Source organism: Pygoscelis adeliae, unplaced genomic scaffold, assembly GCF_000699105.1.
Source record: "Pygoscelis adeliae isolate BGI_AS28 unplaced genomic scaffold, ASM69910v1 Scaffold16, whole genome shotgun sequence".
Lineage (NCBI taxonomy): Eukaryota > Metazoa > Chordata > Aves > Sphenisciformes > Spheniscidae > Pygoscelis > Pygoscelis adeliae.
The window spans coordinates 3,678,863-3,695,813 of NW_008825162.1; the positions used below are offsets into that span (position 1 = coordinate 3,678,863).

The 16,951-nt window shown below is 39.0% G+C and overlaps 1 protein-coding gene across 1 annotated transcript in view; it reads right to left on the bottom strand.

Moving 5' to 3' along the window:
• PPIP5K2 (diphosphoinositol pentakisphosphate kinase 2) overlaps positions 1 to 6,636 on the bottom strand; it is a 41,532-nt gene extending 34,896 nt beyond the window's left edge. The window contains exons 1-6 of the mRNA XM_009328715.1: positions 6,235 to 6,636; positions 4,503 to 4,698; positions 3,696 to 3,786; positions 2,713 to 2,798; positions 1,166 to 1,320; positions 640 to 741 (exon numbers count right to left, since the gene is read on the bottom strand). Coding sequence (XP_009326990.1) covers positions 640 to 741; positions 1,166 to 1,320; positions 2,713 to 2,798; positions 3,696 to 3,786; positions 4,503 to 4,698; positions 6,235 to 6,378 — 774 coding nt within the window. The 5' untranslated portion in view covers positions 6,379 to 6,636. The remainder of the gene's footprint in view (positions 1 to 639; positions 742 to 1,165; positions 1,321 to 2,712; positions 2,799 to 3,695; positions 3,787 to 4,502; positions 4,699 to 6,234) is intronic.
• Positions 6,637 to 16,951: the final 10,315 nt, after the last annotated feature.

The following is a 16,951-nucleotide window of genomic DNA, read 5'->3' on the forward strand; positions in this document are numbered from 1 at the left end:
TTTTGTCTAAATACGGTGATCTCTCATGCATATTGTAGAACATTTGTTTCACGTTTTGTGATGGGCTTAAAATAGGCAGAACTAACACAAAGGGAAAGAAAGCAATCTCCGTACATGGCTGGCTTAACACCTGTTCTGTTATTGCTCTATTTTAGCACTCTTTTATGATACCTAATCTTTACATCTGTAAAGAAAATAAATGAACAAAGGCGTGAAAATAATTATAGATAAGGTCAATGCATTATTTTCTGCAACTTTATATAATTTATCTTAGAATGCTAAAATAGTTGGTGAATCTATTTCAATTACAGATTTCTTTGTAACCTTCAGACAAAATACCTAGGCAGTACCTATCTGTCTACACAGGAAAGTATATGCTGTTCTGGCACTAATACAATACAAAAAGAAAGACGATGTGTTGGGTAATAAGCTTCCAGCACTTGATTCCAACAACATAAGCAGATCTGCTCTATACTACAAGTACTGTGTTTAGCTAGAATAAGAATTATATTCTTTACTTTCTCAAAACTTCATTAAAATTAATCCTTGACAGAAAGATATACTTTCATCTTTAAAACTGACAGGCTCTTGGAGCACTTGATTGTTCTAAATATAAATAAGAACACGCAGTTGTCATACCTTCACATCAGTGCCATCTGTAGGCATGAATTCCTCATAAATATAGGAGCCTGTTTTTCTCACACTGCTTTCAGGGGAATAAACACTGCTTCTGCTGCCAATCTGAAATGAATATTTTTCTATTAATAAACTCGTAAGCTACTGCATGAGAAACTTTAAAACTCCTTAAAATAACACACTTGTACTGAGAAAACACTTCCTGTACCATATGAAGTAAGTAGGTTTTGATCGTTCCCAAAAGATTTTTATAAGATTCTAGAACTGCGTGGATAGTGTATGTATGCACATATGTAGATATGTAGCTTCTTTTACCTATAAGAATCTGCAGTGGATGACGATCTACTGCAAGGAACAAGGGTCTTCATTCAATCTACATGTTCTCCTGAAATTAATTTCTCTGATATGTCACTACTCCTACACAAGCAGGACGTGACAGAACAGGTCCCAGCTAACACGTGGATAGGACAGAATTACTCTGCAATTCTGTTAGATATCTGTAACTTTTCAATAGCTTTAGTACCCTCACCTTTCGAAAGAGCCTCTGGCTTCCACCCCCAGCAGATGTTGGATAATAAATGTAAACATTGTGGTCCTCAGCACTAACTGGCTTTTCTACAAAAGGCTTTTGGAAAACTTCTCCATTCACTTCCACATGATCTTCTCCTTCAATCAAGTTGCATTCTGAAGAAACAGTGCGAACAACAGAGATGTAATAATATATTCATGGAATGAAATGATTAGAGATTTGGGGTAATTTTGTAGGTTGAAATAAAAAAATTATATACATTTTTGGTTCACTGATTTGTTACTGACTACACAAAGACTTGATGATCATGTGCTGAACATGTCTGCTGTACCACATCTATATTATGTTACTTCAATACTGTGTTCCAGGATTTCTGTTGATTCCCTCAGTGTCAGACAGGAAATCGTCTCCTACAGATGCATAAGCTTGCATGGCTGGTATTTTTTTGGAAATGTTTTGAAGACAGGGCGTAGGGCTGTTTGTCTCTTTCTTTAGTGCCTTTCTCTGAAATATCAGGGAGATGGCAGGTGGACAGTGAACATGGTGTGGTGCCAGGTGCAATAGTACTTTTAATAGGCTGAGAACTGTCTCATACTGTGTGATTGATGCCCCTTGCACAGAGGATTAGGTCCTCTGGAATCCAGGGATCAGGAATCTTTTCTCTACTGGTTGGCTGCATGCAACTGCTTTTACTTGACTTTTGTAGCACAAATGAGTCCTTTTCCCCCTAGATTACGCAGACATTTTAACCTAAAATTGCCTACCTCTTAAGAGCTGCACCACAGTAATACTTCAATTTTCTTTATTTTTTCTTATCTCTTGTGTTTTGACTTGTCATTGCAAGCTCCTATTGTTGCTGTAAGTTTTCATTTCAGTAGAAAAAGCTGTTTCATTTGTTTTCAGGTACAGAAAAAATTAATTCCAATTTACATTCAGAGTGTATCATCTGCAGATCTGTCTGGACTAGACTTCCCCTACATGGTTGCTTGTACTTAGAAGGTAAAGTATTCAATAGCCTGACTTGTTTCTGTCAATATTACTTTACTAAGTAAAATTACTAATTATTGGGGGTAATGTAACATCATGAATGCTGCTCTCTGGTGACATATTAGAATCTCGGTTTGAGTTTGGAGGCCCTTATATTCTACTTGTTCTATGATGGCTGTAAGAGGATTATGACCCCGGGTTTCAGAATCATGCTTTTCAGATGCATGCTTATACTGCCTTTGTCTGAGATGGAGTTAATTTTCTTCACAGCAGCTAGTATGTTACTATGTTTTGAATTCGTGACCAAAACAGTCTTGATGTTTTAGTTACTGCTGAACAGTGCTTAAACAGCCTCAACACCTTTTCTGTTTCACATACTGCCCCCACAGCCAGTACTGGTTAATCCACAACAATACTTTGAACACTGGAGGAGAAATCAACCTCTGCACCAATGAATTAATTGTCTAGCAAGTGAAATTTAGCTTTCCACTATGTATGTACTGTTCTCCAGTGGAAACAAAGAGATGCCAATGGTTGATACTTTAGGCATCAGTTTTTACCTTGGGGATTGTTTGGATCACGGTTCAGAACTGCATAGCGAGGAAGTAAAATGCCTTCAGCTTTAAGAATACCATATACTTCTCTCCTAGAAGAAAAGAACAAAAGTTGCACAGTAAGACAGCAAATTCTGCCAATATTTGTATTTTACAGTCCACGAGTAAGGGAGGAGAAAAATACAGACAATTTATTTTTTTAAATCACACAGGATAAGATTACATATATAATACTGTACTTATTAATATAATGCTTTAAAGGTCACTGACACAGCTGTACCTTTGCAGTGATCTCATCAATATCAATAAAAATGTGATTTGCTATGCCAGTGCTGTCCTCTCCACTCTAGCAGTGCAACAGCAATTTACATAGAACGATTCTCTTGTTAAAGGAGATTATTAACATGAAGGGCTGAAAAAGTTTATACAGGACAGCAACTGCAGGCATCCAAAATAGCAAGTCTGCTCACTGTTCAGAAGGCTCCAATATTTATGTATTTTGCTCACTATTGTTTTGTTAATATTTGTTATGCATGATTGCAGCCCCAAAAGAAAATTCACTTTGAATAACCACATGATCTTTGAATACCAACAACTTCTGTTAAGTATCCACTTCACAGAAAAAAAGACCTTTAGTAAGTCACATGAATTCCACAATTATAGGAGGCTGCACAGTTGCTATACATAGCTATGCTGTACTTATTTTCAGAGCATAAACTTCTTTATTTGCTAAGCTTTACACAAACGTATCACCAAAGTTCTACCTTGTTAAATCTTCAGACGTATCAATTATAAAAGCAGCAAAAGAAAAAACACACCTAAAGACATATCCCATAAAACTATGCATACATTAATAAAACATAACATTCACTGTAATTTTATTTAGACTACTGTACAATACACTGGAACTGTTGTTATGCAATACCAACAGATTCTCAGTCTCCAACTTAAAAGTAGTTTGCTGTTTACATGTAATTAGTGTTACTTACCTGTCTTGTATGTGATACTGCATATTCAAGTCATTGATTATGAATGGATTCCTGAGTTTTGCATAGGCAACTGCTTTGTCCAGTGGAAATCCTAAAATATTTATTACGGCAAAAAAATTAAAACTACAAGACACAACACCAGTGAATAGTTTGGCACCTTCATATTCAAGCTTTAGAGTACAACCAGAGATATGGCTGAAGTGGGAGGATGCTCCCTCAACTATAGACACACGTAACATCAGCTTAAGACAATCATGAAACTACAGCATAATTTCAGTACAGGCTGCTAAAAGTAGTTGACCTGTCTCCAATTCCCTCCGCCTCACTCCACATGCCCTCCGCTTCCACAGGGCCAGAACTAAGGCTTTTATTACCTCTGCCTGAAAATATGATTTTTTACTTCAATCTTCTCATCTTTGGCTCACTGCCCAGCCCCACAAAAAGCCCTAGATATTAGCAGAGATACATGAACGAGTGGCCAGAGACACAACTCCCATTGAGAAAGTAGCATGCCTTCACAGTTACTGCACCAAGTAAGTATTAGATCGCCATTTCCACTGGCTCCACAAATATTTACCAGTGGAACAGCTATTTTAAATACCATGTCAGACAGGGCTTTCTCAAGCAATGAAAACAGTATCATTTAAAAAGCTTGCATTTTAAAAGTCAGTTGTATTATACTAAAGAAGATAAATGAATTGCTTCCTAGGAAAATCCAATAAAACTACAAGACAAAAAAAAATAAGACGACCCTCAAACTAGTTATTTAGATATCAAGAATATTTATGGTATTATTAGAAGATTTACCTTTAGAATGAAAAGAAATGAGACAGTCACATAAAGGCCAGTTTTCTACTGGCTCATTCAAAATAACATCCTCTTCAAATATTACCACAGTTATGTACTTAAACATGGAGAGGCGTTCAAGAATTTCTTTCATTGGTTTGGACTTAGATTTCTTAGCCATTGAACAAATCCCAACTGCGATTTGTCTTTCTGGTGGCTGAAGTGGGGGGGAAAAAAGCAATTATTATTTTTAAGTTTTCTCAGAACACAACAAGGTTTTAGCAGCACAATACTAGAACAGACATTTTCTGTTAAAATTCACGTACTACTTTTAATTTAATCAGGTAAATTGCTAGCAGGTAACAAAATGCAGCATGACACCATGCCGCGCTGCATCCTTATGAAAAATGCCTCAACAAATGAAACTGTTCAATAGCTCTACATTACTTTTTGTGAGTACCGTATCGGAAACAAATACACAGGATCAAAATCTAAGTCAGAAATATCAAATCTGAATGAAATCATACTTATGGCTTACTCAGAAATTAACTAGCAATTCATTTTTAAACTATTTAATTTTTCTACATCTACTTAGTAGTCACAAGGCTTCTCATCTTATTACCTAATATTACAAGTGAACTATGAAAACTAAACCAGAAAACACTATTCTAGATTTCTGAGCTATTTTGTGCACAGACAGTTTCACTTTTCTTCTGTATACTCTATGTTTGCTTTCATGTTATAAGCCTTTAAAAATTTCTTTCCCCCAGTGGTATTCCTAAGTGCAACAGTCAGCCTACTCCTCTGTTTAAAAAGAAACAAAACCAAACCACCCAGAGCAATCCTTTATTTCAACTTAACTGTTCTTTTAAAACATAGCCAATTACCTTCCCTTGCTAAAATACACTGACTGAATTGAGCTGTCTGAGCTGCTAATTTTGCACTACTTCTCTGCATTTCTAAGTTACTTTTAATCATGGTGAAGTGTTTTATTAACACTTCCTTGCATTTAAATTCTTTAGACATGCTTGCAATCAGTGAAAATTTAATCTGACTATTCCCTAAAGTGAAATGTTACAGACTAAAAGAACAGCAAAAAAACAGCTAAAAAAATGACATAACGACTCATGCATAATAAAATTAAGAGTTTGTTTTAAACAAACTAAAAATTGGTAAGCAAAGTGCTAAAATACAATTCAGAACCCTCTGCAAGGATAATAAACTAAGGTAAAACTTAAGATTGATTTAGCACGCACTTTCTATACACCAAGACAAGGAAGAATGAAAACATGTCAGATCTTAATGAAAACAACAGTAAGATGAAAAAAGAAACGTTGAGTCTGTTCAAACTGAAAAACCAAAAGTTAACCCTGCAGCAGCTGACAACAGACACAAGAGAAAAACTCTCCATCATTTTTTTGCTACTAATTATCCAAATAAATAAAATGAAGGCTTATGCCACCAAGCTCATTCCCAGAATCCAAATCAAGTCTGCAAAGTTGGCACATCAACCTCAGCTGCCCTGAAACTCTGTATTAACGTCCAGCATATCTGCTTCAAAGTTCAAGGTATACTTACTTTTCAAGTGTGCTGCACTTCCGAACATAACTGACAGATCACTACCTGAATATGAACAGCTTCCCAATTCAGAACACCATTTCAGTATTAGACTTTTGTGATCTAATGCCATTTCTGAGTAAAATAATACTAGAGAACATACAGAATAGCACACACATGCCCCTACAGTACATACAGAGTCATACTCTTCCTCCTCTTCTTCCCCGTGGTCATAGAAGTGTTCGTAACCTGTAGATCTGGCTGAATCCAGTAATTCTTCTCCATCTTCTCCACCCACGAAGAATCTAGGAGGATCATTCTCTGTTGCACTAACAGACATGGCTACAAGTTCTATAGAGATCTATGTAGAAACTGCAGCCACTTCGGCAGCTGAGATACTGGGCATGTTTCCCGCTGACTTGGGAACACAAAAGTCCCTGCTCTCTGATGTTGCTCCTGCGGTGTTGCCACTGTGATGACGTTGTCTGCCAGACACTGTTTAACTGGTATCATCTGCTCATTATTGTTTTGAGTTGCTGCTCCAAGAAACCCACAACAGGCTACTGCTTCCCTGAGATGATACAACAACTTTTTAACCTAGAAGAAATATGCAAACAAACAACAAAAAGAAAAAAACCACACTTGATAAAGGCATGTAAAAATAAACCCTTCTCATTTACAAAAAGCATTTGGACATTTACATACCTCTGAGCAAAGAATCAGAAATAAAACCATGCACGCTACAGTCTACACAGTATTCTACAGCAGAGGGAATAATTTCAAGATATTTTCAAACTGCTGATGCAGACATTTTAAAAATAGACAATATAACTCACAATAGTAAAAACTGTCAAATGCATTTTTTTCCTAACTTAAGAAGGGTAAAGTGCAGAGTATATGTTTTATACAAAAAATAAAACAACAAAAATCATCTCCAATATTTGCGATGTTTAACTCACCGTTCCTGTCATCAGCTGATTTTCCCCCAAAGTTTCCTGATCAAATGGCAATGGCAAACAGACAAAAATGCTGATGAAAAATATAACCCCCCCATTAGGACTATTCTTATATTGAAACCTATTCTTTCAAACATTGAGTCTTCAGTGTGAAAGCAGAATGTATGTGCCAGCTTGATGTTTGCTTATTTATTTCCAACAAAGCATTGCTTTCACACTGAAAAATTAGTATTTACAGAGACGTACACTAGCACTGCCTTCTGTCAAAAGCCCTAATGTACTAGTGAAGTGAACACATACCAATCATGTGAAAATAAAATCTTGGCCAAATAACTTGTACACAGAAATAGAGATTCGGAGCTCATTCTTCTGTTGTTTTAACCAGGTAACTGTTATTGCTCTAACTTGTGCATGGATTTATACCATTAATTATAACCCATTATTACAACTTAGAAAATTAATAAGCAGTTACTTGTTTAGAAGCTTATCTGATCAAACGCTTTAGGTTAAGTTGTTTATTAGTCAGATCGTGATGTAAGTGCCATTCAACAATGATGTCTCAGCAGAACTGAATTTGTCTTTACATATCTGTCAAAATGACTTTGGCTGTTCTATGAACAAAGTGAAGCAATAGTAAATTCCCAATGGTGATCAACCATTCAGCTTCCTGTGAAAGAGGGTGGTAAACAGAGCAAACGTTAGCCAGAAAGAATCTGTCCCAAGTCAGAGAGCAATAGGTTAAGCTTGGGTAAACAATACAGCCGTTTCAGATCCAGAAACTTGAAATGGAGGTCTGAACAACAGATCCTGGATTGACAGCAGGGGATTAAAAAGATTCATTTCTTAAATGTATTTGTTATATATCTGCTCTCCTTCAATTCCACTAATGAAAAATTACTTTCCCTTACAATGTGAAACTGCAGGCATTTGTCCTTCAAGCAACAAGAACAAAATGAAATTTCAAACACCTAATTCATCTTGCTCCCACGAGAGTTAGGAATTAGATACTGAGATAAATCAATCCTGTTTATGAAAGGGTGAAGAAAGAGAGCTTTCCAAATCCTATTTCTAGCAAGCTTCAGAAAGGCCGAGGTTATTGCCAACATATACTGGCAACTAATACAGAACTTTGAAATGGTATTCTTGCATCAGCTTCCCCCTCCCACCACCCAAATTCTGTAAATTGGAAACAAGTGTCTTAACAGCTTTTTAAAACCTAGGGTTTTCTCATAAAGAAGGAAAAGCAACCACTTGAAGCAGATAAGCAGGAGGTCATCAAAATAAGTTTTTTGAGCTTTCTTTCCCCTACCTATTCCTGTAGTGCACTTTGTGAGAGCAGCAGCAGTTGTGAAGTTTGTGTACAATTAATGATGAGTTATTTCATGAGAATCTCTGGCACTACCTGAATCTCTGTAACCCGAAGTGATTACTTCTCAAAGCAAGTAGAAACCATAAAAATAAAGACTGAAGGGAAAGCACACCATATTTGTCTACAAATGACACAAAAATATAACCTGACAAGCTTAATTCCCTAACAAACCTGTGTGAACCTGAAGTGTTTTTCTACCTTCTTAACTCAAGAATCTGGAGAGTGTTGGTGTTATTGGTGACAAGTAGACCTGTCAAGTGGAGCTTCACTTGCAGAAAACAGACGTTGAACAGTCGCATAGTCTGCTTGGAGTTAATAGATTATTTTCTGCAAGGTTTATTACATTGTTCACCCATCTGAAGGTGGATGAATTACTAGATCGCCACTGCATGCTATTTTCACTGGGCCCCAGAGTTTTCAGACAGTTTGTAAAAAAAAAGACCAAAGACACAGGATCAAGAAAAGATACTGACACTTTTCAGGCTTGTAAACTACTGCATGGACCCACTGAATTGCATATAAATTGGCATTCTGAGTGCTGATGGTTACCAGCTTATCTCCCAGACAGCAGATGCTGTAAGCTACTGTCATTAGCATTAATTTGAGTCAGGATATAATGAAGAAATTATTTATTTTTTAGAATAAATGCTTTCAGAGATGGGAATTAAAATTCTTTCCCTCCAAATGCTTTGGCTTCTATAAAAATTGAGGAATCCCCTTCTTTCTTGTGGTATGTGAAATAAAGAGTTCAAGAAAGGAGACATGGAAAGAGAAATATGAGAGTAAGTGCCTGCAACTACAGTGAACAACTTACACAAGTCTCCTAAAAACATCCACAGTTATCTGATGTCAAAAATGCAGTAAGACCGTGCTTGGATAAAAATGTGCTTCTGAAGTACACCAAGGAGAAATAATAAGTGGCAGAGCAAAAAGATGGAGCTGTCTTCCTGCCTCAGAAGTACTGTCAGTGCTGATGGGAGAAACTTCTAACACATGTTGCCCTATGCAGAATTCCATCTTGCTGCCCCTGGAGCAGGGAGGAGTCTTCCCAGTACCATTTTTCTGTATTCAGAAGTGAGCAGCAGCAGCAGCAGCAGCAATATAGGGGCAGAGACGCTCTACATTAGATCCTCTCATACTTGGTGCATGAGCGTAAGCCTCACCAGACAGTGAAGATTAGAAGATTACATGCATGCCTCAACCACGGAAGATTGCAATGTAAGCAAGACAAAACCCAAAGCTTCGTGTTGGAATATACACTGACCCATTTCCAAAGAGACAGAATCAAGAATATCCAGGCAACAATCTCCTGCTGTGCAATGACCTTTCCAGGTAAAATTAATTAGACTATGCTCCCTTCAAACCTCAGTTATTACACAAGGCTTCTGTTTTACAGCTTACAGATAAAAACATCTCTGCTAATTTTGAAAAACACAATTTAACTAACAGTGTTGCTTCTTAAAAGCACTTCCAATCAAATGTGTGGCCTGTTCATTCCACCTGTCCTAAAACTTTCTATTCATGACCACCCCATGATACGACTTGGCCAAAAAAAAAGGGGGAAAAAAAAAGAAAATGTTTAAAAAAAACAGTAAATGTGCTCATTTTACATTCTTATCTTAAAATAAACTCATCTCAGTTTTTCCCTAATAAGTTAGATGGCACTAAAATAGTGCACTGCAAAGGAGAAGTAAAAATCCTTAAGTTTAACTGCTATTATTATCACTTACTAGTGGAAGACATACAAAATAACATTCTAAATATTTAAAATGACACACAGACAAACTTAACATTAACATACAAATAGGGCGGTATTTGAATCACAGATTTTGGTAGCCTGCTAAGCACTCCAAGTCCACTGTTCATTCCAGCAGCGCACTACAGACTTTTTTTCTAACAGAACATTTCTCCACTTCCACAAATATGTTCTAAAAGAATTCCACAAGTATATTCTAAAAGAATAAGCCAAAACATAGTCCTCACTAAGTGTTAACATATATTCCCACAAATAGTTTTCCTGTCCCCATTCCACATGTTTCAGCAGCTCAGGAATCCAGCCCTGGTGTTTCCCGTATTTACTTAGACCATATAGGTTAGCATTCCAGTAACTGTCAGCAACAAATCAGCTCAACATAGCAGCAATGGTCTGAACAGTCATGTAAAAGAGGCTCAAAGTTTTAACAGCTATGTTACGAATACTAATATAAGCATATACAACTCCTGTATAAACAGAAGCATTTCACCAGGTTTTCTGTTGTGTCGCTACAGGTAACAGAAGAACAAATATACACTGCCTCTACTGCACTCTAATGGAAACTAATGGAACAAAACTAGACTAAAAATCTTTCTCATCTGCTATCTCAAGGAAGAAACCAACACATTATACATTATATAGCTATAAAATATTTCTAAATCACAAACCACTCAGGAAAACAACTTTTGGAAATGCCATTATGACAAAACAACTATGAAACACTCTGTGACATTTACATTGTGGAATTTAACAAACGGGTAAGTGTACAAGCGTAAGTGGTGCTCATCTGTTACATGATTCTGTACATATATATACACATATAACAATAACAAAACAGCCCACTCCCCTGCACCCGCTCCCCATATTGCTCCTTTGAAAGTTTCAGTTCTTACCGCTGTAGCGATATTCAAACTGCGTCCATTACCAGCTTCCTCCAATTCAAATTAAGTAGTTAAAACCCGCATGATTTTAATAGCAATTTTTCAGGTAGTCTCACTGAGATGTCAAAAAGCTATCAATATCTTCCTGCTAGAACTGCTGTACCTAACATTTTCATTAACAGTACATTTAACATCAAAAATGTTTGCCTCCCTCCTGCTGAGGCATTTTACCTGTTTTAAAATTCCAATTCTGCAACATGATTTATGGTGGAACAAACCACCAAAGACAGCCAGTTTGTTGGGTTGCTGGTGGAGCACAAAGTATGGGGAGGGGGCAAGGGGGAAGCAGAGGGGCGACAGAAGAAGAAAGAACCGGTGGGGTTGGAACTCTCAGAGCCGACAGCAGTGACTGCGATCCCTAGTGCTCTGTGTTGATGTGTAACACCTTTCTACAGATGATTCAAAGAAACTTGGTAATACTTCAGATTTAAATGTGAGACTGTAGAACTACTAACAAGGCCCATGCTCAAGAATAGCATTTCCTCAGGTCGGACAGATGACTAGGAAGAGGAAGGAGACAAGACAGGCAAAAGGCAGAAAAAGAGGGAAAGGATGTCAAGACACAGAAGCTGCTTAAGACAACACTGTGAGCAAACCATACATGACTTCTTTATTGCTGTACCTTACACAGCAAGATGCACATCCTCTCCAATTTACTGAAATATTCAATGTCTACTGTGTCATGTAGTCAGTAATACAGATCATTAGTATTTACACACAGATGTTGTTCTGTTCTACCACACATCCTGTGAGCTGGTGAGTAGCAGCTGTTAGCCCATTACTGAGATGGACTAAATCTAAAAAAAGATGTAAAGCAGTTCTATCCCAATATCCCTTAACCACAAAGAATATTGCACAAGAAAAAAAACAAAAAACCCCAAACCAAACGAAATAATAATCACAGAAAATACAAAGGGATATCAAGGTTTCCAATAATTACTGGAATTTACAAGGTCCAGTGGTGTAACAGGCTTATTAAGAAACATGAAACTGAGAAAAACCTTTAGCTCTCCGTCAAATACAGTCTTCAACAACAGCCTTAAGAAGTTTATCACCATCTTCTGTAACTCAGCTCTGCTCAATAACACAAGGTAAGAAATTTTGCTGATGTACAACAGAACAGATGAGAAATAGGCTAAAAAAGGTAGCAAAGGAAAAAGATGCAATTATAAAGGCTACACTACACTGCGCTACAGGAGCTAAGTCACCTGCTACGATCTTGCATTAAACCAACATCAAGCTCTAGATTTCACAATAGGCTGACATCTTCCCCCATCATAAGTAACCTACATATTAATACAAGCTTTTCCAAAGTTTCCTTTTCATTCTGTTAAGTATTTTCACAAGAAACCAGATGCAAGATTTAGTCTGCTCTCCCCTGTGAAATCAAGATAGGTAATCTCCAAAGTATCAGAAGAAGGCAGGGCAGACCACTGCACATTCCCCTCTCCACTGACAGGCAGTGTGGCATGGGCAAAAAGTGGCAGACACCCACAGAGGGAGTCACTAAAATAAAAACAACCCTTCTCTCTCTCTGCTCCATTCAAAAGCAGCTGACTTATCTGCTCCAACCAGGAGGCTGCAACCCACTCCCTCCTCCCAGAGTCTCCCAGCACTCCACCACGACTTGTTTCACTGCACTCCAGCACAGGGACAGCCACACCTTACACCTTCCTCTCCCCACACCAGGAACTCTGCACCTTTTTGTCCCATCTAGATTCCCAGTCCAATGCGTCAACACTACTAGCTCTACCTGCTAGTCCTAATCTCCTCCATTACAGGCAATGGGGTAAGGCGATCTCCAAAATCTGTTAGGAAGTGATGACAAGAATCTCCCAAAAGAGAAGATGAAAAGTAGCCTTTATTTGTTGCTTTTAGCCAGCCACTCAGTTATGCCTACAAGCCAAGCACAGCTCTCAGACTGTCAGATGAAGAGCCATAATCTATGCTAAATGACAACTGTGAACATGCTAAATTATTTCTGTTTGCAGGAACACTGCAAATATTTTATACAGTGTTCCAAAAGCATTACTATATAGTACTTTATGCATTACTCCACCAGAAAAATTATAGCAGCTCCCATTCCAAAACAGACTACTCACCTTTCAGTTTCGCTCTACTGAGACCTGAAGAAACATTCTGAAGAATGAAGAGGAGCCATGAGTCTTCCTTGCTAGGTAAGTGTTTGTATTGGGTTTACATGGCAAGGTTTTGGTAGCGGGGCGGCTGCAGGGGTGGCTTCTCTGAGAAGACACCAAAAGCTGCCCCCATGTTGGACAGAGCCAGCTTCAGCCGGCTCCAAGACGGACCTGCTGCTGCCCAAAGCTGAGCCCATCAGCAACGCTGGTGATGCCTCCGTGATAACATATTTAAGAAAGGGTAGAAAACACTGCACAGCGGCTGGGATAGAGGAGTGAGAAAATCTGAGAGAAACAGCACTGCAGACACCAAGGTCAGTGAAGAACGAGGGGAAGGAGGTGCTCCAGGCATCAGAGATTTCCCTGCAGCCCGTGGAGAAGACCATGGTGAGGCAGGCTGTCCCCCTGCAGCCCATGGAGGTTCACAGTGGAGCAGATATCCATCGTGCAGCCCATGGAGGACCAGAGCAGGTGGATGTGCCCTGAAGGAAGCTGCAGCCCACAGAGAGTCCACGCTGGAGCTCCTGGCAGGAGCTGCGGCCCGTGGTGAGGACCCCATGCAGGAACAGGTTTTCTGGCAGGACCTGTGACCCTGCAGGGGACCCATGCTGGGGCAGTCCGTTCCTGAAGGACTGCACTGCATGGAAAGGACCCACGTTGGAGCAGTTCATGAAGGACTGTCTCCCGTGGGAGGGACCCCAACAGGGGAAGAGCATGAAGAGGAAGGAGCGGCAGAAACAAAGTGTTATGAACTGACCACAGCCCCCATTCCCCATCCCCCTGCACTGCTTGGGGGGATGAGGTAGAAGAGTTGGGAGTGAAGTTGAGCCTGGGAAGAAAGGAGGGGTGAGGGAAAGGTGACTGTAGATTTTTTCTTATTTCTCATTATCCTACTCTTCAACTGGCAATAAATCAAATTAATTTCCCCAAAGCGAGTCTGTTTTGCCTGTGATGGTAGCTGGTGAGTGATCTCCTTGTCCTTATCTCGACCCACAAGCGTTTTGTCATATTTTCTCCCCCTGCCCTGCTGATGGAAGAGGAGTGATCGAGTGGCTTGGTAGGCACCTGGTGTCCAGCCAAGGTCAACCCACCACAGTGCTCCAAATGCGTTTCCTGGGCAAAAAACTATTGCACTGTTACCTGCACTCCATCTTCAGCAGCAAAGTATACGTACAGGTGCTTTTACCCACACTTTTTTCAGCTTGGTGGTTGGGTCATTTTTCTGATGAACAGAAAACAGGGACTTGAAACCACTGAGACAGGAGGGAATAGAAACTGTATTTGTCCCGTTCCATTCAACTGTTCTAACCACTAGGCTACCATAATCCAATTTCACTTTCCCCATACACCACTAGTTTTCTTTAAATGTGGCCACTGGGTTTGTTTTTACAGGAGAGGGCTCGCTGCTCTGGATTCCAAGCAGAAGGCAGGTACTTGATGTGCAAAATCTTACCAGTGAGACACCTACACTCTCAAGCAACAGGAATCCAGAAATACTCCCCTTACTGGCATGTCCTACTGGAAACAACTCTCGTCAGTGTTACTTACAGAGGCACTTACACTTCTTGAAATGCTATATAGCTAGGTTAGCCAACTAACTGCAGTTGCCTACATCTTCTCCCGGGGACTTGAATTATTTTCCAAGAACTGTGCCACCTAAATGTTTGTGCCTAAAGTAGAATTTCAATCTGACCCTCCATATTACAGTAGCTTAGCCCAGGGGACTAAAAACTTGTAGTTGTACCGTACCATGTGAACCAGGGCTGTTTAGAAGCCAGCTTCGTGAGGAAAGACATGCCTTTTAGGTTGTTGACGAATGAGATTTCTAGTCTTAAAGCACAACTGTTATAGTTTTCAAACAGTAATTACTTGACTGATTTCCCCAGGTTTGCTTTCTTTCCTAGTAATTATACAGTTAGTTAAGCAAAATATTTCCAGTCATTTAGAATTACCAAACTTAAAGTGAAATAACTTTTCAATGCAAGTATCTTAATCTTTCCCTTACCAAATTCTTTGCTCGCAGAACTTATTTTTCCCCAATATCTCACCAGCAGAAATGTGACTTTTCAGCACATGTAATGTCATCTGCTAAAATTCTGAGTTTTAGCCTCAAACATTACACTATCACAGGGCATCTTTCAGCTCTTCAGCAGTCATAAACTGCAAAACGAACCATCACCGTCCTTCAATGGAAGTGTCAGAACAGCCTTAACATTGTAGAAAAACCGGTCTGGTAAATATCACTGTCTTCCCTTCAAGACAGAAAGGCAGTATTTTTTTTAAACTGGCAAACACTACTACAAACTGACATCTGGCATGCGTTACAAGTGTCTCCTGCACAGCCACAGAACAGATAACCTTCACATTTGTTAACCTCCAAGCTCCTTTCTAAATCAAACCTTGTCAAACACATCAATTAAAAACATTTATATTTGTGGGAAGCTTCAATCTTGCAAGAAAGGCTGGCTTCCAAACTTCTAGAGATCCCACTCAAAGATGTCAAAACAGCTTCTCCATATTCTCCAAAGAACTTGTTACTTTAGCTTTGTAGAGATGAGAAAGTTTTTGCAAAGATGAGAAAGTTTTACAAAAAATTCTGTACCAAAGTTCATTAGGCTCAGCCTCTGGAGGCCTGATCTGTTCTAACCACAACTGCCAGAAGGATGAAACTCTCTTCCACAGAAAGAATCAGCCAACCAAGACAAGCGAACCAGTAAAAAAATTCGTATTTCCCACATGTTGAACCATAAAAGAGGCATATTACATCAGTCAAATACTTATGCCAAAAACAGTTCTACATAGCAAGAATAGTTTTGTTATTGGTTGAATCAAAACTTGTTGAAAGTGATACGTTTAGCTATCTCTCATCATTTACAATCATGCACTTTTTCACCAAAACAAAGGAAGATTCTACGGGAATTTTGATACCCCAGGCAAAAAAAAAAGTTTTGCTTGCTACTAGAGTAGAAAAATGATGCAGAAGGGATGCAAAAAAGATGGAAACAGAGCAGCTTAAATAGATGAAGGGAAACAACACTTAGAAAGAATAATGCAGAACTACTGTAACAAACAACTGTGGAGAGTAGCTTTTCAGCTTAGGGCACTAGATACAAGTGGTTTGGATGAGAAAGGAAACCACTTATTTCACTGTGGTTGTGCTACTGATCTCCCCCAGTCTTCCTGCTTGTGTGAGGAGAGTGGCTAACTACAATATCAACTACTACAGGGCAAAAAAGTATAAAATAAAAACATTAGTGCCAAAAAAACAGTGTATTCAAAGCTTACCAATGCTCTGTAAAGTCCCCAGGTTCAGGAAAACACCACTAGACCATAGAGAAATGTTACACAGCCCACTCTATCTATACATCTAAACCATCACAGTTCCCAACAGGTTGTTTTCTGGTTACTACGTGTAACTGATTCTCAGCTCTAGGAATACTGCTGCTTTTCTCTCCTAGATTGATTACAACGTAGGTAACAATCTCCCTTGCCCCAAGTGAATTTATCATCAGTCTTTGGGATGTTAACAGAGTGCCCCAAATCCAGTGGTTAAAGAGATGTCATGCCACACACCCGCCCCACCCACCCCGGTTTAGGAACACCGCCTTTCATCCCATGCACTACCTTGCACTGAAAAGCTTCACCTGCCTTTCATAGAATCATAGAATCATTAAGGTTGGAAGACACCTCCAAGATCATCGAGTCCAACCGTCAACCCAGCACCACCATGCCCACTAAACCATGTCCCTAAGAGCC